Consider the following 21,682-nt stretch of genomic DNA (forward strand, 5'->3'; position numbering starts at 1 on the left):
TGTTATTGTGGTTATCAAGTATAAACTCATGTAGTAGCAAAACAAATTATTCACTTCTTCCTTTAAGAATGGTTGTTGCAAAACAGCCTGGCTTAGGCTGCTGTTGAGGAAAGCTTGCAGCAATCTGGGCAGCTTGGCTTTGTGTTCAAAATTGACTGGTAAAGCTCTGGTGCTTTCCCTCCCTGTAGTAAATACTCTGCGTGGCTGTTCCCAGACAACGTTATCCTTCTGTCCTGCTACACAGCCAGGGACCTGCTCCTCACCCACCTCAAAGGTACCACTGCTTGCAGGGTCAAAGATGCGGGTAGCAGAGCTGGTAGTGGAGAGGATGCAGCAGTTCAAGAGACTGGCACCTGAGCAGCTAAAACACAACATAGGCAATGGTTTGCCAAAGTTTGTAGCCAATGGAGATTTCCCTGATGAAAGCAAGGAGCAGAACCCACCAGATGATGGTATGTTTCTCCTGTTAGCTGTGTTACATGCAGGAAGAGTGCTGTGGGCTGGTGAGCATGGTTGCATGAGAAGCAGTCCAGATTCCTGGGCTCTGTTCCCAGCCAGCCTAATGGCTCAGTGTGCAGCACTGAATAAATCACTCCAGACTGCTGAGAAATCTTTCTTTCTCTATTGTTAAAGGACTGTACAGACTTTTCTCCCAGCTCTTCTCTGAGGCTGAATTAACTTCATTTTAGATTCCAGAGGGATAATTGTCTTCTTGGAAACAGGTTGAAATTCCAGCAGGATCAGTGAACTTTGTCATCCTTCCCTTAGGACAGCATTAGGCAGCTGCTAGGTAAATATGACTCTTAGGTAGCCCCCATCTTTGGTAGATCTCCAAGCAGTCTGTAAGGTAATATGTTCTATGCAGATGAACTGAATTCACAGCCATTTTCTCTTGTTTCATTCTTTATAAGTCAAGGCCCTGTTGATTCTGGATGAACAATCTGCTGTGTTTTAATATGTAATGTATAAGATGCCATGTTGTCCCCAGAAACTTGAGCCAAAACTTGCCCTTCACTTGGCTGTGACATGTGATGTTCTGTGAACGAGTTACCACCTCCTGCACTTTGGCTAGTGCAGTCTTGTAGCATTTAAAGAGGGCATTTTGTACATGTCCTTGTGAGAGGTCAGGTGTGAAGATGCAAGAGAAAGATTGCAATAAATTTTTATGTGTCTAGCATAATAAACTATTAATGAAAATTATTTTAATAAATAAGTACAACAGCTCCTTGCCTTTCATACAGGATTCTCATTTTTCTGTCTGAGATAATCTCTCCTTTCTTTGCCAGATATCCACCATCTTCCCTCCATGGAACATGACGGTGCTCTGGCTTTGGCTCTTCAGCAGGAAGCCAAAAGGGAAGCCCTGGCAAGCCTGGAAGATGCAGGCTTGTTTTTTTGTCAGATCTGCCAGAAGGATCTCTCAGCCATGAACACAAAGCGACGAGAGCAGCATGTTAACAGGTGAAAGACCAGCATGATGTGTCCTTTCCACATGCTTTCCCCCTTAGCCTCACAAACTGCTCACTCAGTTTAGCCATTAAAGAACATGGTAGCAGGGGAATCTGCAGAGTGGCATTAACCTTTATGGCTTGAATTAACAAGTCATTTTGATCTCAAAGCAGAGGCTGATTGTCTTGCCCTCCAGGGCTTCTGCATGTGTGTTGTCAGGCCGGTGCTGCTTTCATGGGTGGTGTGGCAGAGGAGCTGCAATTGTGAATCAGAATTAATGGGGACACACTGCTGCGGATTTGGAGATCTACAGATTTTGGCCAACAAAGTAACATTTGCTTTATTTTGCCGATTTCGTAAGGACAGCTAGTCTGTCACTGTGTTTGCTGAGGGAAGGGTGATGCTATTTAGAAAAATGAGTAAATTGACATTAGTGCCCTCATTTAACAGTTTCCTTACTGGTAAATATCAAGAACTGTTAATATATTATGTACAGATAGCTCTTTGTAAATTAAAAGTCTGTGCTCCTCTGTTGAGAGAGTATCAGAAATGGCCCGTTTGAATGATTGCAATTTATTAATTTGAGCTCCTTCAGAAGCAAGAGGGATTTAATTTGTCCAATCCTACATCACATTATTAAGTGACTCACATTCATTAGGATTGTCTGCACCTGCAGTTTTAGTGGTGTTACTGCTGTTTGTGTCTTCAGATATTTACTGCTGCTTGAGAGGACAGAGGTTGTAAAACAGTGACAGTGTGTCAGAAGTGCTTTTTGGAAATTAAGTCTGCTTTCTGAACTGTTAAGCAGGTATGAGATTATAAAGTTATATTAGCAAAGGATTTTCTGATAGCAGTCTTAATCACAAGAGGTAAAGCTGTAGGTGGATAGATGCAGTGGTGAACCGATAGTCACCAGTCCTGGTACGTCAGATGAACGGTCTCTTAACACAGCCCTGTGTGTGTAGGTGGTGTGTGTTATTACCTAATCAGGGAGTGATTTTTATAATAGGTGCTGCAGATCCCGGAGTTCACACCCTAAATGTCTTTGGAGACATAGTTTTGGCCTACCAGAAATTCTTAGAAGTCCATCATCCTGCTGTCCTAAGTGTTAATTTCAACTGCTCCCTTTTGTGTGACATAAAACACTGTCAAGTGAGATATCCAACTTGAAAACATTTGTGCTTTTGACACTGCATGTTATCATGCCTACAGAAGTAGTGAGAAGGACAGTAAGTCCTGTTTTGGGTGAGGAAGACTGATTTCTCTGATAGGTGATTCTTTTTCTAACAGTGGTTTGTAAGTTAGCTGGAACGTTAACATGAATGCAGAGAGAGGGATTAGGTGATGGACACCTGATGAAGTTAAAGAGGGTTGTTATCTGCACTTGCTTTGAGCACCATGTTTCTAATATGGCTCTGAGGCAACAATATCTGTATAACTGTTGCATGTTATATTCATCACAGTGGTGGGCACATAATTCTTGTTTCTTCAAGGGATATTTCTGACTGTTACAAATATTGGAGATGATTATGCTTCCTTTAATATGGTTTAAATCTTAGTGTGGACAGTTTTAAAGTCTTCAAAGGTAAGATTTACCATCATCTCACAGGTGTCTGGATGAGATGGAAGAAGCACAGATGTCATCCTCTAGCAAACCACTGGTCCCTGAATGTCCCATCTGTGGGAAGCAGTTCCAAACCCCACAGAGCCGAGTCAGTCACCTGAAACGCTGTGCTGTTGAGATGGACGTGCCCCCTAAGATGCTGCTTCAGGCAGTACAGTTGCAGGTTTCCACCCTTGGTGAGGCACCTCTTCAGTGTCCCAGGTAAGCTAGTAAAACTAAAAGATGCTGATTACTTTCTTTGGCCTGAGAAACACTGAACCTGTGCTCCTCAGGATGAACGGTAGAAGCAAGGCAGACTTCCACACTGGGTGGGCTCCAAGTTCAAAGAAAGTCAAGTAGAGTCATGACCCAATACCACAAAAGGAGAATGTGTTAGGTAGTTGGAGAAATCACTTGCTTTCCTTTAGAAGTAGCCAGGTGGTGGGTGACTGTAAAAGTCAGCAGGCAGGAGCAACATGGGGAGTAAATGATCTTACACTGGTTTGTCAGAATTATTTGTGCTCTGTGAGGTTATTGCAGTAAAACTGAATGGTATGTTTGAGCTTAAGCAAACCACACACTGCAAGCATACAGTCTCCTGAGCATCTGTCATGCCAGTGCCTCAGCTATTCAGCTTGTGGCTATATTGGATGTATGTGCTTTACAGCCCAAGCCAAAGAGAAGCAGACGTGATGTTTTGAGATGTGCTCAGTACAGAGCTGCATCTGCTCTCTTGGATTTGATCAGAATCAAATCCAAGAGCATGGCAAGTGGTGCCTGGCTGAATTTGTGGAAGGGCTCCTAAGTCCCTTTTTGCTGAGGGAGGGCCATTTCCAGTGGAAGCAGAAGAGTGGGAAAGCATTTTCTGGTGATCTTGGTTTTACCCTGCTTCAGCTTGTTTTTTCCCCTTTGGTACAAAAAAAACCATTCAAGGTAAAAGACAGAGGATGCTTGTTTCAGTGCTGTGAGCTTGTGCTTATCTGTTTAGAATAAGACTTTCTCTAAATTGCTTTTAAGTTCCATGGATGAGAAGAAATCCTTTGGTCACTCTAGGGAAGAAGGTACTGAATAGTTTTTCATTATCCTTGATATGGAAGTCTCTCTGATCAAGTAGAGCAGCTGGTCTGGAGTGCTCAGTATTTCTCGTCTTGGATCCAGACACGTTAACTTGGGTTTCCTGCTCCATTCCTGTATTTCAGCAATCAACCAAGCAGTACAAAGCGAAAAGGCTCCTCCAAAGAAGCCTCGAAGAAAACGTGTAAGAGGGCCAAAATGGAGACTAAGGATGAAGATTTTCTGGTCGCTATGGCAATGTCACGCTCTCTGTTGGAGCAAGAAAAGCAGGAACAAGCAAAATCAGTGACAAACGTGAAACCAGTGGCTGCTTTGCCAATCAAATGGAAGCCAGGATCAGGTATGTGTTAAAGTGAGTTAGCATTAAAGGCTGTGTTAGTGGAGGAGGAACGTAACCCAGCCTGCTCTTCCTGTATCTATGGGGCATAGGAGGGATGACAGCCCTGTTTCTGTTTTATTTGAGCTGTCAGAGCTTCAACAATATGCAGTATCCACACACAGTCAAGAAAGGCTGCAAGATGTCCATGGGTTTTAGTGAAATCCCTTAGGAATATAATGTTTTTTTTTCAGTTTGATTGGTTTGAATCTATGAAATATTAAGATAAGCACTTGGTTTCTGTAAACCATGGAAGTGAAAAGAAATAACATTAAAAGATTGTTGTTATTTCTCCTGCGGTAGATTTTTTCCTATTCATCCTGCCACAACCTGGATTAATGCAGCTATTTCAGCCTTATCTCTTGTTTTCCTTTCATAATGGGCATATGTGCACACTACATGTATTGGCATGTGCTTTGCTGCTTCAGTGTGCAGAAAGGTTTAAAAAGGAAGACGATTGCTAGGGGAGAGTGCCAAGTGCTGCATATGAAGGGGAGACTTCACTTTTCATGACCCTGCTCAGGTCTCTTCCTACCAATAAGTACTCTCAGCTGGATTTCGGGAGGGGCATTAGCAAGGCAAAGGTAGTAAGACACAGGATTTCTGAACAAAGGCTGCTTGTTGTTTGTGTGAGCTGTGGCTGTCGTTTGACGTCATCAGTATGGAAGAAGAGAGTCCTTCATGGATTTGTTGGTGGGTTTTTCTCCCTTTATTGCAAAGTGCTGGCATACAGGCACTGTGTCGTGAGACTGGGAGGTAGACTGCATCAATATCAGTTGTTTCCATAATGACCAGATTTTGTAGAGATCTGACAGCTCCCAGCAGTGTGAACAGGAGTCAGTCTTTTCTGGAGTTATTTCTTCTACAAGGATGATGTGAAGCTTCAGATTACCTGCAGTAATCCAAAGAGTTGCATGCGGCTTCTAGCTGTCTTTTGGTCATCACTGACTACAGTGCTTAAAGGAGCAGCATGCTGAGCTCCTCTGTCTTCTGTATTCAGTTATTTATTTATTTGGGTTCCTCTTCCTTTTCTTTTTAAAGAGAAAAAACGGCGTAAAAGAGGCCCAACTGCACCTCCACCATTACTACTTCAGGACCCGGAGAAGGTCCGCAAAAGGATCCAAGAGCGAGTAGCGATGCTGCTTGCGGAAGAGGTGGAATTCCCTCCCACGCCTCAGCTTCCCACTAGTAGGATTTTGGAGAGCGAATCTGGGAAAGCAACCTGGCTTTTGCCGTTGTCCAAAGCCAAGGAGTGCTTTTTATGGAATATCAGTGCTTTGACAGGACATTATGACACTGAGTCATTCTACACTGCTGCATTAACCCCTCCAATTGTACCTTGGAAGCCTGTGCAGGTGGGATACTCTTTTGTCTTTGTTCTGATGTTTGTGTGCCCTAGTTCACTTGCCCTCTACCCCTTCTGTTTCCTCATTTGGTATTTAAACAAGAATCGTAGAATTATAGAGTAGTTAGGGTTGGAAAGGACCTTAAGATCACAGAATCACAGAATCTCAAGGGTTGGAAGGAACCTCAGAAGATCATCTAGTCCACCCCCCCTGCAAGAGCAGGGTAACCTAGAGTACATCACACAGGAACTTGTCCAGGTGAGCCTTGAATATCTCCAACGTAGGAGACTCCACAACCCCCCTGGGCAATGTGTTCCAGTGCTCTGTCACTCACAGTAAAGAAGTTTCTCCTGATGTTCACATGGAACCTCCTGTGCTCCAGCTTACACCCATTGTCCCTTGTCCTATCACTGGACATCACTGAAAAAAACCTAGATCATCAAGTTCCAACCCCCTGCCATGGGCAGGGACACCTCACACTATACCATATCACCCAAGGCACTGTCCAACCTGGCCTTGAACACCACCAGGAATGGAGCATTCACAACTTCCTTGGGCAACCCATTCCAGTGCCTCACCACCCTAACAGGAAAGAATTTCTTCCTTATATCCAATCTAAACTTCCCCTGTTTAAGTTTCAACCTGTTACCCCTTGTTCCTATCACTACAGTCCCTAATGAAGAGTCCATCCCCAGCATCCCTATAGCCCCCCTTCAGATGCTGGAAGGCTGCTATGAGGTCTTCATGTAGCCTTCTCCAGGCAGAACAGCCCCAGCTTTCTCAGACTACCTTCATATGGGAGGTGCCCCAGTCCCCTGATCATCCTTGTGGCCCTCCTCTGGACTTGTTCCAACAGTTCCATGTCCTTTTTATGTTGAGGACACCAGAACTGCACACAATACTCCAAGTGAGGTCTCACAAGAGCAGAGTAGAGGGGCAGGATCACCTCCTTTGACCTGCTGGTCATGCTCCTTTTGATGCAGACCAGGATATGGTTGGCTTTCTGGGCTGCAAGCACACACTGAAGCCGGCTCATGTTCATTTTCTCATCGACCAACACCCCCAAGTCCTTCTCCGCAGGGCTGCTCTGAATCTCTTCTCTGCCCAGCCTGTAGCTGTGCCTGGGATTGCTCCAACCCAGGTGTAGGACCTTGCACTTGGCGTGGTTAAACTTCATGAGGTTGGCATCAGCCCACCTTATAAGTGACGTGTGATCCCTTGCCTCTGCATATTCAGTGCTCGTGCCCTGTTGTCCCCTGGTCTTACACAGTTAGGTTTTATGATCCTGAACTTTGATTTCTCCCTTTTGGAGAGGAGACTGAACCTGAGGTTACCACATTATTCTCTGAGTTTTCAGAAAATAGAACTGATGGTAATGGAGAGTACTGAGTAAAGGGACCTCATCCTGCTCACTTTGCCACTAGTTTGTCAATGTTTACAGCAGCCTGATCCTTGTTGTCCTTCTTGGCACTTTTCTCAGGTAAGTTCTAGTATGAGCTTTATTGGTGTGCAGCACTCAGCAGGAATCTGGGTGAAAAGTTTAAACTGAAGACTGGTATTGGTGTTGTACACAGAAGAAGGTGGGAGCTCCTAGGGTTGTAAAATGGAACATTTGCACTTTATGTTTCTTTGTGCATCCCACTGCTCTTGGTGCCTGTGAGCTTTGATCCAGTTCTCAGTTCAGCTGTTTTGTTCGTTCTCACCTAGATCACCCTCCTCTTTCAGTGCTCTGTATTTTTATTAGAAGTGCCTACAAAAATAGACAGAGATCTTTTATTCTCTCATCACATACTTGCTTTCCAAGAAGGATATCTCTTCTCTTTCTTCCCTCATTCTTTCCTTGAAGAATTATTTGGTGCTTCTGTTCAAAAACAACTGTGCATGTATAGGGGCTTTATTTAATACTTCTGCTCTAGTCAAAGCCTCTTGTTCAAGCCAAAAACTGCCAGAGAAGTTTAAAAATAAAAAGAAAGCAAGCCTTTAGGATCATGGCAAGAGTGTGTTTTCCATCTTGATTCTTTCCACTCACAGAAATGGCTAAACCATTTTTACCTAGAAATAAACAAACAAAACTATTTTTATTGGGAAACAGAGACCAAACCTGGAAAATATCAGCTCCAGGGTGAAGGTTTGATTTAGTTACATGTAACTGCAAAACCATTTCAGAACTCAGAACAGAAGCACCTGGAGAGCTTCAGCTGTGACTGTTGCCAGCGCTCCAGCTATAATGAAATATTTAGGTGTTGGAGTGGAAGCATTTCCACCATCCTTTCTAGCCCTGCTTGACAACTGCCTGCACAGACATGCTCCTGGAGAAAACCACCTTTTCTGCATTTTCTGTTGTAGTTTCCTTTCTTCTTTTCAGAACTGTCTTATCTCTGGAGAGTCCTTCATAAAACTGCATAGGGTTTGTGCCTCAGAAGCCCCTGTACCTGGGGAGTGCTCTGTAATTCTTTACTAGATGTTTCAAAAGCATGAAGTAGAGTTTGTACTCTAAGTTCTGCAAATTCAGATACATAAAATGAGACCTAATGTAATGGCATCTTTTTTTCCTTTCTCTTTTGATCAGAATCATAAGCCTGAGACCCTTCTGCCATCAGTGGGATCTGATCAGCCAGAAGTATCCCAGCAAATTCAGCCTGAACTCAGTTCTCATGAGCCCACTTGCACAGAGGCTGAAGGCCAAACTTCTTATGAATTCAAGTCAGGCTCTGAAGGAGATGGGCAGTTTTTATCTCTCAGCCAGAAGGATGCACAAATCCTGCAGGACCTCGTTGACTTGGCCACGGAAGGACTTACCCTTACTCAATGGAACCTTGATGCTGGCCACGTACAGAAAACGGAGCAACCAGGTAAGTTCTGGAAGCTTTGCCAGCCTTGTCCCTGGTCCCTCAGCTACACAGAGCCAGACTTAACACCATACTAAGTTAGGAGAGCCATGGCAGCACCTACAGGATGTTGATGTTGATCCAAGAGGTGATACTGTGGGGGTGACATTTCTCTGCATTAAGCCTTAGACGCAATCAAGCTGACATTTCTGAAATTATTCCTAAGTCGCAGCATTTGAAAGAACTCCTGGACAGCAGATACTAAATTTTATTTTAAAATTCCCTTAAAGATATCAAAATATTTTCCACCAGGATGGAGCTTGGATGTGTTCAACAGCTGGGACAAAATCCTCATCCTTGCTTTTTGGGCACTGTTATGTGCACTGTCTTGTCAGGTTCTGAGGTAATTGTATGACAGAGATGTGCAAGGGGGATGGTTTTTTGTTGGTACATCAGCTACACAGACCTGAAGTTTATCTGTACCTCTACAGGGTTGAAAAAATTCAACACCTAGAATTTCTCTACGGGCAGCTCTCTGATGTCCCCAGTCACAGTTGCATGTGGCACATAACTGTGCGTTTCAAAGTTAGTGTTATCCCTTAAAATGGCCTGGGTGTTCAGCAGAATCGTGGAATCACAGAATGGTTTGAATTGGAAGGGACCTTAAAGCTCATCCAGTTCCAACCTCCTGTCATGGACAACGACACCTTCCATTAGACCAAGTTGCTCCAAGCCTCATCCAGCCTGGCCTTGACAACTTCCATGGATGAGGCAGCCAAAGCTTCTCTGGGTAACCTGTGGCAGCACCTCAGCACCCCTCACAGGGAAGAACTTCTTCCTTATATCTAATCTAAATCTCCCCTCTGTCTGTTTAAAGCCATTCCTCTTTTCCTGTTGCTACAGGCCTTTGTAAAAAGTCTCTCTCCAGGTTTCTTGTTGGCCCCTTTAAGCACTGGAAGCAGCTCTAAGGTCTCCCTGAATGCACCAGAGCCCATTTCAGAAGACTTGAATTCTTTCTGTTGCTCTGCACTCTGTTCTGTGCATTCTGTAGAATACCAGAGCTCAGGCTGTGCAAAACTGATACCAGTGTCTGCCTCTGAGCAGTAGAGCCCACAGCGTTTTTCTAGGTTGAAATGTGGATCCAAGATACATTCTGCCTATCTGCTGGGATGAAACTGTGGCATGTCCCATCCTGCTCTGTGTTGTAGTTTTTTCCCAATGGAGGAAAACTGAGATGTAAAAGCTGGAAAACATGTTGTACTCTCTGGTTCTTCCACCTGGATGATTATGGCACACAGATCTGCAGTAGGTTGGTGCAGCTCATGGCTGAATGGTACTCAGGTACTCTTAGCCTGTCATAGCCTTGAGCCAAACCCTCCAGCAAAGGCAAAAGGGAAAGGATGAGCCTTCAGCTCAGTCAGTCAGGTTACAACAGCTCTCTAGGGAGCTGTCGTGGCAGGGATCCTGTTAGGAGTCCTTACATCACTCTGTTTCACAGAGAAGTTGTATGTGATTTGTGATGTGTATTTTCTTCTTTGAGGAAAAGAAATGACTTCCAGTGATATTCCACATAGTGGCTTCATGCCCCCATGCAAAGAGAAGAGCCTTCTGACGAGCAGCTGTAAAAAAGTAAGAATAACTTTTTTTTTCCCTGCTATTTTGTAATTGTTTATCACTGTAAAAAAGAAGCTATTGCATTTGTGCAATTCAGAGAAGTATGAAGTATTTTCCACTTGTTTCCATAGAAACAAAGAGGTGCTTAAGGTTCACAGCTACCCAGGAATCATCATGGGCACAGGCAGGATCAGCACACATGGGTGTTATTTCATTGATGCCCACAAGCAGGCATGTGGATTTTTCAGTATTTGTCCTACCTGATGAGAGAGGTGATTTAGAATGGCCAAACTATGCATAGTTTATATAAAGAGAACCAGGTTAAAGTGTTATGTTACTGCACTATTTGGGTGTAGGAACTAGGGATACAGCTGCACAATGTTAAGCAGGACTTTGCTTTAATGCCCAGGTTGTCCAACAGCATTGGTTGCAGCTCAGGAAAGAAAGAGCTTCCAAGTGCTTCCTCCAGGCTCACACACCTACTTTGTGTGGTTCTGAATGGAGCTCTTCCTCCTCCCATCACCTTCCTCTCCATGTACTGCTTTGCAGTGGGAGAAAGAATTCTTGCAAGGACTGGCCGACTTGCACTACATTTTGCTATCTGGCCTAAAAGCCTGATAGATCATGTGGAATGCTGCGAGGTCCATGGAAAATGAGCATTTTTTTTCCTGCTAATAATGAGTTTTTAAAAGGTTTGGTATAGAAAATACTCAATTGTGGGAACTAGCTTGAAAATCATTATGTTCTCTGTGGTGACTAAGTGAAGAATACAGGCTACTAAGCCACAGATGATGTTTTTATCAAGCTAGTAGCATTCTATGGATCACACCTTGCCCCAGATGCACCAGTGGATATGTAATCCCCAATGGATGTCTAATCAGTTTTCAATTGAAGTGCATATAAAACCAAATTAATTAATTTTCTTACCAAGGTCATCCATTTTATCTGGTGCAACTTACCCTTGGTTTGATAACAAATAATCCTGCCATGAGAGCTGGAGCTTTGGGTGCTGGGTATATTTGGATGCCCTGAGAACACGCTTTCATATTGTGCTTACAGAATTAAGATACTTTTTGAAGGAGACAGTTCTCTGAGGTGGGAATAGGTATTAAACCTGAGCATCCCAGAGACTCTAGATATTCCTTGGAGGTATTTAAAAAAAAGTATCGGCAGGAAAAAAAAGCCTTGTTTTATAATTTTCTGAGTCTGTTAAGCCAGAGGCCTTTAGCAGAAATACAGGAACTGATACTGTTGCTGAAACTCAATTGCTACCAGTAAAACCAGTATGATCATTTTGTTTTCAGATTTAGTTTGATTCCATGATAGTTTTCCTGAGCGAGTGAAGCACTGCTGAAGAGTTGAATTGCCAGTGGGAGAGATTTGTGCTTTATATGATCACAGAGTGTAACCAAGTAGAGCAAACAGAACATTGCATTGGTAGCATATCCTCCCACCCATGCTTAAGACCCTTGTCACATCTGTGTAGTCCAGTCTGGCGAGCCACCTCAGTAGGAGTGTTCTTTTGTGTTCACTGTCTTCAGAGAATGGTGCAGCCAGGAGGGTTGTAGCCTTATTTAATTTCCCCATTCTTGATTCATAATTTTAGCATCGGCAGGAAAGCCGTTCTGGGCTTGCTGCCTGGAACGTAGCATCGGGAGTCTGTGTTTGCTGGCTTCCTGAGGTACTGTCTTGCAGGTATCCTACCTGCCAAGAATAAGAAACCAAGAAACACCAGATTAGTTTCCAGACTGAGCTTCCTGTCTTCCCCTTGGAGAGCAGTCCACACCACTGCCACGGCATGCAGAGTCTTCTCTAGCCCACCTATGAAGAAGTGTTATGGTGCATGCTGCTGTTGTAGTGCTAATTAGTGTTGGCTGCCTGCGAGCACATGCTGGAGTGAGTAGAAAGGCTGGGTTTCCACAGTCCACTGCTAATGTAGAAACCTGCTAATAAAATAAAGAGCTGTGTTGTTCCAGGTGGAACAGCATCTCATGCAGATGTTCACTGGAATAAAATCTACAGTTCCTCAACTCTGCAGTGGGCTTGGAAAGCACAGGGACAATGATCAGTGTGTTAGTTATAAACTGGTTTCTACTTACAGTCCAACAGCCTCTCAGCTGTGAGCTGAGGGCATTTCACACTTGTCTGAAGCACTGACCACCTCCAGAGCCACACTTACCTAGAGGAATCCAAGTCTTCAGAAGATTGCCTGGGGTGGGTTCATACTGGGGGCAGCTCCAGAGCAGAAACAGAGCATTTATCGTTGCTTTCTTTGGCAGCATACCCCAGGCCTGAGCTTTCCAGTCACAGGTAGCACAATCAACCAGCCCTCCCCAAAATGCCAGGAAGAGGTTCTGGAATTATAATAGAAATTACATGTCTTATTTGTTATAATAGAGTGGAATTTTCAAAAGGGGTTTCAGGACCATGCACATAAATTCCTCTGAACTAGACACCTACATTGGTTTTGTTCTATGTGGGCCCCTTGTTGCAGAGATGCTCTTCTCAGCTGTCGTTGACAGACAGTGAATGACAGAAGAAAGGCTCATTACCCCATGCCTGAGTCATCCCCCCCCCTTCTCTTTATTCTAATTATAGCAACTTGAGTTCAAGTCCATCAAAGTGGAAATTACAGTTTCCTAAAAATGTGGTGGAAGGCAGTAGATCAAGAGGCCAACTCTAGGCAGTGGCTAGACCACATCAGGATATGGTGTGGTGAAGATCTGAGGGTGATAATTTGCTGTAATAGAAGGCAGAACAAGTACAGTAGAATACAGCATGACTGCCCTTTCTCCATAATTGCCAGACTGGAAAAAGTGGAGGAAAACAAAGCCAGAAATGTCTGTTAGTCTTTGCTTGTTTGTTCTGTAGAAGACCTGAAGTTGATAATACTGATGATCATCTCCAGGAGGTGAAGGCAGTGTATCCAGACTGGGATCCACAGTACAGCAGTGCTGATAAACTGGGTTATTCCCTTATTTTTCAGGGAAATGTTTGACAGCTGTAATGTAACTTCTGTCTGTGTTCCTTTTGTGTTCTAGTCCTCCCTCAGGTTGCTGGCTGAAGATTTTGGTGCAATGATCAACAACCCCCACTTAAGTGATGTCCAGTTCCAGGTGGACTGTGGGGAAGTCCTTTATGCCCACATGTTTGTGTTGTATGCGCGATGTCCACAGGTCATCCAAGTTGTAAGTACTGCTGATGTACTTTCCTCCTCTGCTTCAGGAAAGCTGAGACTGCCTACACCTACAATCAGTTAACAAGACAGAATCAGCACAGAACACTGCTGTGCCTAACAGCAAGTGCCTTGGGACCTGCAGTGGTTTTTCAGCTTAGGAAACCAGAGTCTTGACCAAGTGGTGGAAAATGTGGTACTTTATTTGAGGACGCTATGGGGAGGCAAGGATGGAGGAAGCTTCCTAAGTGATTTTTGCCCTGTCTCTTTTCCTGTGGGACACCAGGAGAACTAAAGTTTTGGCAGTGCATCAACAGTAGGTAAATTCAAAATGGATCAGAGGAAGTTTGCTTGTAAAGAGTTAGTTAACACTGGAAATTGTGCTTTGACAAGTGATTTGATTCTAAAACTAACTGGAGAACTTTTAAGACCATCTTTTATATGTGTAACTAAAAGGTGTAGTTAAACTTCATGGAAGCCAACAGCTGTAGAGTAAGGAAGGAAATGTCCTGTTCTATATGAAGCTCTGTATAACTGGTCATCTTAGCTTTCCTCTGAGGCATAAGATCCTGGTCTCAGGGTAAGACTTTGGCAAATGAAAGGAGTTAAGCTGATAGGAACAAGAATGTTGGTGTTGCTGTTCCTTTACTAGCAAATGGACTCTGCTTTCCTCTTACCCCAGGTTCACAGCCAAGGGTTCTTAGTGGAGGAGGATGGGAACGCACAGACACACCGTGTACTGCTGAGTGACGTGACAGCAGAGGCAGTGTCCGCATTCCTGCGGTACCTTTATGCTGCTGATGCTGACATCCCTGCTGGGGTGCTGCCCCAGGTGCGCACTCTGGCTGCCAGGTTTGTGCCATGAGCATGTTTTGGATTCCCTTGTGCTTTCAGCCACACAGACCCCAATTTTACAGCTTTCAGTACAGTTTTACAAATTCCATAATCTAAAAATTCCATAATCCTCTGCTTGCATCCTAAATGAAACTCACACAAGAACAACCTACCCACATCTTTTCCACAAGTCTCTCTTCAGGGTGTACCTGTGTGAGATATTCTATGTTTAGTATATGCTTAGCAGACTTTTTTCCAGGAGTTTTGTCTCAAGGTGTTTATTGACAGCCAATGATGAGCCTGTCTTCTTATATGGGATTCCCAAAGCATTGCACTAGCAATGAACTTAACCTGAACAACACTTGCAGAGCACATTGAATGCTTAGAACTCCAATGTTGAGTGTCAGCTATGCTCTCAGTCACAATCTTAGGCACGTGCTGAGTAGAGCTTGAAATGGGAGCAGTTGTCGAGAGAGGGAAATGGTTTGGTCTTGCCAAAATGTATGTGCAGAGCTGCACTGTTACTCCTAAAAGGCACGAAGCTTGCGTGTGACAGACATTATCCAGCCCCAGCCATTCCTTGGGGCTCTCACCAGTGCAAATGGCAGAAGGGGTTTAATGTAGTCATGTACCTGTTTAGTCTCAAACATAAAAAAGGAAGAGCGAGCCTGATGCTTTCTTGTGAGTGACACTTGGAATTTCAGGAGTATACTGGATCTTGTATATCTTGGGAAAACAGCATCCTCAGGCAATTTCTTTACAAGGCTCACAAGAGTGATCAGGCAGCCAAATGATGAAGTAAGACTGAAGGAGGAAAATACTAACATTGCTATTATATCCTTGTAGGTTTGGTGTGAGGGAACTGATGGCAAAGTGTGAAAGCAACACTGGAGAGAGTCAGGTGTCTTCTGGAGTGGATTCAGAAGATGATCTTATCTCTGTGACGAATGGCAAAGATTGTGAGGACAGAGCTGAGAACTTCCAAGACCTCTTGAAGTCGATGTGGGTGGGTGAAGATGAGGAAGAAGTAGCTATGCTGAACCCTGAATGCCAGAAGGAAGATGGGGTGGGTGAACAGGAGCTGGAGGAAATCTATGAGTTTGCTGCAACTCAGAGGAAAATGGTTCAAGGTGAAACAGAGGGGAGCGAGGGAACAGACTGCAGCATCTGCAGTGATACTGAGGCAGCCCAGGGTACAAATCAGCAAACTAAGGAGGAAGAGGTAAAGAGATCTAAATCTGCTTTAATAAGCAACAGCTTCAAAGATTTGAGGGATGACAATGATGTGGAAAAATCTAAATGTGACTCGTCTGCACAGGAAGAGAAAATGCAGGATATAAATAGGTGCAAGAAGATGAATGATCTACAGACCACTTTTGTGCCTCACCACAGTGAGCCTCAAAAATGGGACATAGCATCCCATTGTGCCACAACTAATGAAGGAGAGACTGTTAAGCGATGTGAAGGTGTGAAGGATCACAAGTCATCTCAGGTCTCACATGACGAGGCAGATTACCGTGAAAAACAGTTACCAAGTTTCCACAATGATACAAATAGAAATGAAAGTTATGAACACTTGTTTTCTCAGGGAACTCAGGGAAGTTACTGTGAGCTTTCTCCATTGAAAGAAGTTAACAAAGAATCAGGGAAGGCTCCTAGTGAAAAACATGTTGATGATTCATTTCTGTACAGCAAGTCACAAAAAGATCTCTTTCCACATAGGAACAGTTTTTGTTGGAGTCCTCTTCCCAAACCTTACGTGCCCCTTTTTCCCGCTGTTGGCTCTTCACCTGCATCTCCAAAATCGGAGAGAAGGTTTGCCAGCGATTATGTGTCAACAGCAAAGCAAAACAAAGAGGAAAAATTCCCATCTGATGAAATAAGCTTTCAAAAAGCCAGCGAGCTGGATACTGCGTCAAGAAACAAGAACATTTCTCCAGCAAAGCTTCCCCACATTGATTTAAACAAGGATACATATGTCCCAGTGTTGTCATCACTGATCATCAGAACTCAGGATGCTGCAGCTCAAGGGAACAAGGAGGGTGATGTTATTGTTTTATCTTCTGATGATGAAATGGAATTACAGCAAGACAAGAAGTGGCCAGAGTCAGGCTTTGCTCTAAAGAAAATGGAAATCTCTGGGCAACTGAAATGTTCAAATGTAGAACAAGGTCCTGAGATAGCAAAACCTGAACAGAACTCATCAGTCACTGAAACAGAGCAAAGATCACCCCAGGCCTCACGTGGCATTACAGATATGGTGCATATAAGCAATGATGTAAAGATGTCTATCAGATTGTCTCCCAGCAGACAAGTAGATGCTTGTATGGAGAGCAAACAGAGTCCAAACCTGAGCCCTGAAAAGAGGCTTCGTCATGAAATGTCTTCAGGTACAGACAGCTCCTGGCTAGTACCAGACACACCAGTTCTGAACAAAACACAGACTCAGGTCATGGGTATTAATTCTTTAAAAAGTCCAGGATCTAAACTCAGCATAAAGAACTTAGCAGCAGGTAACAGTAACCATGAAATAACTGGAAATTCAATAAAAGTTCATGAAACAACATTATTAGACAAACATTTGCCTATGGAGAACAGAGTCAGTGAAAGGAGCCCTCCCAGCAGCCCAACTGTGGAATCATTTTCCATTAACTCCCCCCCAGTTTCTCCAGAGGATCCAGTTCTGCTCTCCCCTGGCCACACTGACATAAAAAGCAAATGTGCCAAGATTTCATCTTTATCCAAACCTGTGCCTCAATGCCATGAGCAGTCATTGGAAGATAAAACAAATACCAGTGTGGTTGAGGTAGAGGATAATGGAAAGGAGATAAGTCTGCCTTCTTTGAGCAGCAGCGTCTTGCTTTGTGATGAGCCCCCAGTCCCCACTGATGATTGCTGGCATGTTGAGTATGTGTCACCAGTCAGAGGTAACAGCCAGGACTTCAGCCATGCAAAGACCACCACCACCAGCAGCCCCAGAGCTGGCTCTTGGCATGAACAGTGGGAGAGCCCAGCCCATATGCAGGAAATTAAAGGCAGTACCCCCCTTCAAGGAAGTCCTGTTGGCAGAACAACTTTGTTCTGTCTTGAAAAGAGTCCTATTGAGGCATGTTCATCCGTGGGCAGTAGACCAAGTTACTTGAACTCCAAAATCTGGGATGACTGGAATGGAGATGATGAAGAAGATGAATTTCCAGAGATGCTTCCTCTGTCTCAGAGGTTGTCAGCTGCAGCACGTGCACATCAGAGAGATGCTATAAAGACTCCTGGTGAGGGCCTGTATTGATACTAGATTTATTGGACTAGGTTAAATTGGTTTAATTTTAAGTGATCATTTCATCTGTGGTTTGCTTGGTATATTGAAAGGTTCTTTTGGCTTTCTGTTCTGGAGTAATTGTCAGGGCCAGGCACAAAAAAAAGGTGTAGTATCTTCTGATGTGGGAGAGATCATATCTAAACATGGGATTCCTGGAGCATAGCCACTTGTATTTCATTCACACTGGTTCTGTGATAGCAATGGTACTCCTTGCAGAAGCTACGTGTACCTGGAGTTAAAAACCTTGCCAAAACACAATGAAAATCCAGCCTTCAGCTTGCATGACAGTGGGTATTTGCTCCCAGGAGTAATGGTTGCTCTGTGCAGTCTTGCTTTTTGTGCAGTCATGAAGTAATGCTTGTGCTAGTGTACATAAGGACATGAGGTAAGCAGCACAGTGGTGCAGGCACAGAGGGTTGATGGCGTGGGTGCCTGTCCCTGCGTGTGCACGCTTCCCTGCAAAGCTCTGCAATGTATTGTTCTCTCTTGCTGCGTTCTCTCTGCTGGTTCTGGGCCCCTGCAACAGACCTTTGCATGCCCCACACATATCCTTGTGTGGTTCCTTCCATCTGAGACCAGATCTCATCATATTTAATGAAATAATTCATTAAGCCGTACAAAGTGATTAGTTTAACTTGTATTTAGAATATAATGCGAGACTGTGCTTCACAGTATCAGTAAATTGGTGTCATCAAATCAGTATCTAACACAGGAGCCCAGAAGCTTGACTTGCTCAGTTTCTTTTGCATCAAGTTCCTGTTACAAAATTTCCTTCCTGGGAGAAAAAACACTTTAGTTAATTCAGTAAACATGTTTTTTTAACTGCCTTGTGAACATTGCGGGTTCTGACAAAGCCCTGTATGGGCTCCATATTCAGGCGTGGCATATGTCTTAATTTAATCTGGTTTCTGATTTAAAGTCAATAAAAGCCAAGTATCTCAGTTTAAAAAATAAGAAATGTTGACTGCTGTGTCCAATATGAAGATAAGTAATAATTAAAACACCTTGTAGGAAAGTTATGCTACTTAAACACTTATATGATACTAGAATATCTGCCGCTAAAAGGGAAGACACCAGCTGTTTCAAGTCCTTTCTGTACTGATTCTGATCATGGTAATTTCATTGTGCTACAGAACCTTCCTGTCAGGAGAATGACCAGTCTCCCAGCACTCCAGTGACACCAATGCCAGCTTACTCCATGATGGAGACCCCCCAGCTGAAGAAGGAGTTGAGCAGGTAAGCATTACCTCTATGAGCAGAAACTCACTGGCAAATAGTGTGAAACAAAGTGGAAGTGAAACCCGGGGAAGCTCCAGGTAGCATTTTTTGAGGTCACAATCATACTTTGTCAGATGGACCACTGGATCTTCCAGCCTGAGCTATGACGGTTGGAGGTGAGCATTATCTTAACCTAACCTTCCAACTTTCAGATTTGGAGTTCGCGCTCTCCCAAAGCACCAGATGGTGTTGAAGCTGAAAGAGATATTCCAGTATACTCACCAGGACGTGGACTCTGACTTTGAGGATGAAATCCCGTCTTCCCAGTCTCCCCTGCAGAAGTCCCCAGCCAAACGCTCCAGGCAGTCAAAGGCAGACCAGGCAGGAGGTGGAAAGCGTGCCAGTGCCTTGAGGACTGTGGGCAAAAGGAAACAGGTTGCTACAGCTTCTTCAGTGCTTGCAGTGCAGAGGGCTGATGATGACCTTGTTGGATCCCATGAAACAGGCTGTGCAGCACCCAAGGAGGGGACTAAAATGACATATCACCCAGAAGGAGATAAAGAGCAGAAAAAGTCATCTGTATCTCCAGAGAGATGGTCTCTGGCAGCTGATGGTGAGGAACCAGTGTTCTCAGCATCTCAGGAGTCCACAGTTTCTTCATGGGATGGTAGCGACATCTCCTTTGGTTCACAGAGGTAAGGCAGCAAAACAGCAAACAAAACAGTCAGTGGTGCAGGACAGATGAGCTAGGAATGTGGCCTACAATGGCCCTGGTGTGTTATTCAAAGGTCAACACAGTCCTAAAAAAGAAATAGGCTTTCCGTATTTTAGTCTAATTCCTAGTTCTCGGAACACAAAAGTGCTTGTGGCTGCATGTGGGCAAGGCCCAAATGTGGCATGCCTGGTCTCCACAGGTTAGAGTGACAAGGAGCCCTCAGTGTTGACTGAAAACCTGCAGCTAGAGCACAGAGGGAGGGTGGCACATCACTTCTCGAGAGGCTGCTGCAGTATGGCAGCACTAGGTGCTATGGATGTGCAGCCAGGAATGCAGATGGCTCCGAGGCTGGGTGAGCAGGACCAGCACTGTTGTGGCTGGGATGGGTTGGTCTGCAGAGCATGTGCCATGTTCTTTTTCACTCGTCTTGTGGGTGCTGGCACTGGAGAATCTCTGATTCTATAGAGGGTAGCCACAGGGGTTGGTCACCAGGGATTTGGGCAGTTCTGGTCCCGTTCTTGATGGCCTGTTCTTTCCTTGCTCTCTTGTCTATTTGATCTTGCTTTTAGTTCTTTCATGAATGGATTTGAAGCCAGTCCTTTTCAGTCTGAGGAGGACGAAGAGGAATTTACAGCATCTCAGGCAGCAGCTCAGGAAGAAAAAAAGGTGGAGGCAGTAAGGTGCTATATCCGCTCAAACACAGCCCTGTATAACAAGATTCTGTTCTATGAGCCAATTGAGCTGGCTGATTTGCACACAGAGCTCAAACAGAACGGCATTAAAATTTCCAAGGCAAAACTGCTAGACTTTTTAGACACTCACTGTATCACATTTACCACGGCTGGAGCCCGGAAAGAGATGGAAAAGAAAAAGGATAAAAAAAGACGGAGGAGACGATATTGAATGGAGCCCATTCCTCCATCCCGAAAATCTCCATGGAGCCTTCTCAAACAGCTGGAGCCGCTGCTCCCGGCTGGAGCTGGTGGCGGTGATGTGATCGGCGGGTGCGCTGCTCCTCCTGGTGGCCTGCTCTCGAATGACATGCTGCGGACTGAGTGAACGGAGCTCCCTGTCCAAGCCCCCTGCTCCCAACTGCACGAATTCTCCCAGTCTCTGTCCTGCCTTCAGCACACAGCTTGCCTGGAGCCTCTTTTTTCCCCCGATTTTCCTCCTGTGCCTTTTTTTTTTCTCTCCATTTTTCAATAGGATTTACGTCCCCAACTTTTCTTCATGTTGGTGCTTCTAGGGGTAGGTGCTTCCCACAGTGACACCCACCTGGACGTTTTCCCTGGCATTGGGCGGTGAAACACTTCACCCTTCAAGTTCTAGTACTGAGTAGAATAACCCAGCTGCAATAAATAAGTCTCCTTTGCCCTGTGTAAAGCACTGAGTGGTTATACCCCTTTGACTTCCATCTTTGTTTCTTCAGCATGTGATTTGCCCTGCTGATTGTTAAGGCAGGGAGCATTATGGGAATACAATGCCTTCCTTCTGTCCATGGTTCAATTCTCAATCTCTGGTAAAACTCCTAAACCTGTGTTTCTTAAATGGATGCAAAACAGTGGAGGTGTTTTTCTGGTCTCTGTGATGGCTCCCAAAAGCACCTTCAGACACCAAATGTCATGTGAAAGTCCCTTAAACATTCAGTCGTGTGTGTTCACTTGCCAATTGGATCCATGTTAAAGATACCTTATTCTTCATTTCTGAGTGACATTTACCTTGTCAGCCTAGCTCTGTCCTCCACAGAAATGTTTTTTAAGACAGTATTATAATGGCCAATGGATCGCTTCATAACTTCTTACATGCTGATCTAAACCAACTTCTCTGATCAGTGTCATTTCCAAAGTGGACTGATCTTGGGCTGTAAACTGTCTGGGACTCTTGGGGAAGTCTTGGACCCTAAACTGTCATCTTTTATGTATTTATTTTCACAACATCTTCTGACTTTTCTTCTTCTGGCAGTTCTGAGTCTGCAGAGTCTTACTGAACAAAATGCACTCAACACTTCGAAATAAGAAGCTGGATTTCTAAAAGTATTTATAGATTTGCAACATGTCAATATTTTTATTTTTTATATCATGTATCTTTGAGTTTATTTGATTTATATGACATACAATAAACAATGTGTAAGGTA

At 44.2% G+C, this 21,682-nt stretch overlaps 1 protein-coding gene across 6 annotated transcripts in view; it reads left to right on the top strand.

Annotated features, from left to right (window-relative positions):
* The window catches only part of SLX4 (SLX4 structure-specific endonuclease subunit), a 31,471-nt gene extending 9,789 nt beyond the window's left edge, over nt 1–21,682 (top strand). For 3 of the 6 annotated variants that reach the window (XM_061379437.1, XM_061379438.1, XM_061379439.1), the window contains 13 exons: nt 189–452; nt 1,287–1,461; nt 3,059–3,274; nt 4,252–4,466; nt 5,544–5,857; nt 8,418–8,700; nt 10,217–10,305; nt 13,332–13,478; nt 14,148–14,317; nt 15,146–17,568; nt 18,749–18,851; nt 19,046–19,528; nt 20,118–21,682. In XM_061379437.1, coding sequence (XP_061235421.1) covers nt 189–452; nt 1,287–1,461; nt 3,059–3,274; nt 4,252–4,466; nt 5,544–5,857; nt 8,418–8,700; nt 10,217–10,305; nt 13,332–13,478; nt 14,148–14,317; nt 15,146–17,568; nt 18,749–18,851; nt 19,046–19,528; nt 20,118–20,451 — 5,216 coding nt within the window. In that variant the 3' untranslated portion in view covers nt 20,452–21,682. The remainder of the gene's footprint in view (nt 1–188; nt 453–1,286; nt 1,462–3,058; nt 3,275–4,251; nt 4,467–5,543; nt 5,858–8,417; nt 8,701–10,216; nt 10,306–13,331; nt 13,479–14,147; nt 14,318–15,145; nt 17,569–18,748; nt 18,852–19,045; nt 19,529–20,117) is intronic. The other 3 variants (XM_061379440.1, XM_061379441.1, XM_061379443.1) reach the window with 3 other exon arrangements.

This window comes from Neopsephotus bourkii, unplaced genomic scaffold, assembly GCF_033783945.1.
Source record: "Neopsephotus bourkii isolate Nb327-2 ecotype Australia unplaced genomic scaffold, CSIRO-AGI_Nbou_v1 NB_1770, whole genome shotgun sequence".
Lineage (NCBI taxonomy): Eukaryota > Metazoa > Chordata > Aves > Psittaciformes > Psittacidae > Neopsephotus > Neopsephotus bourkii.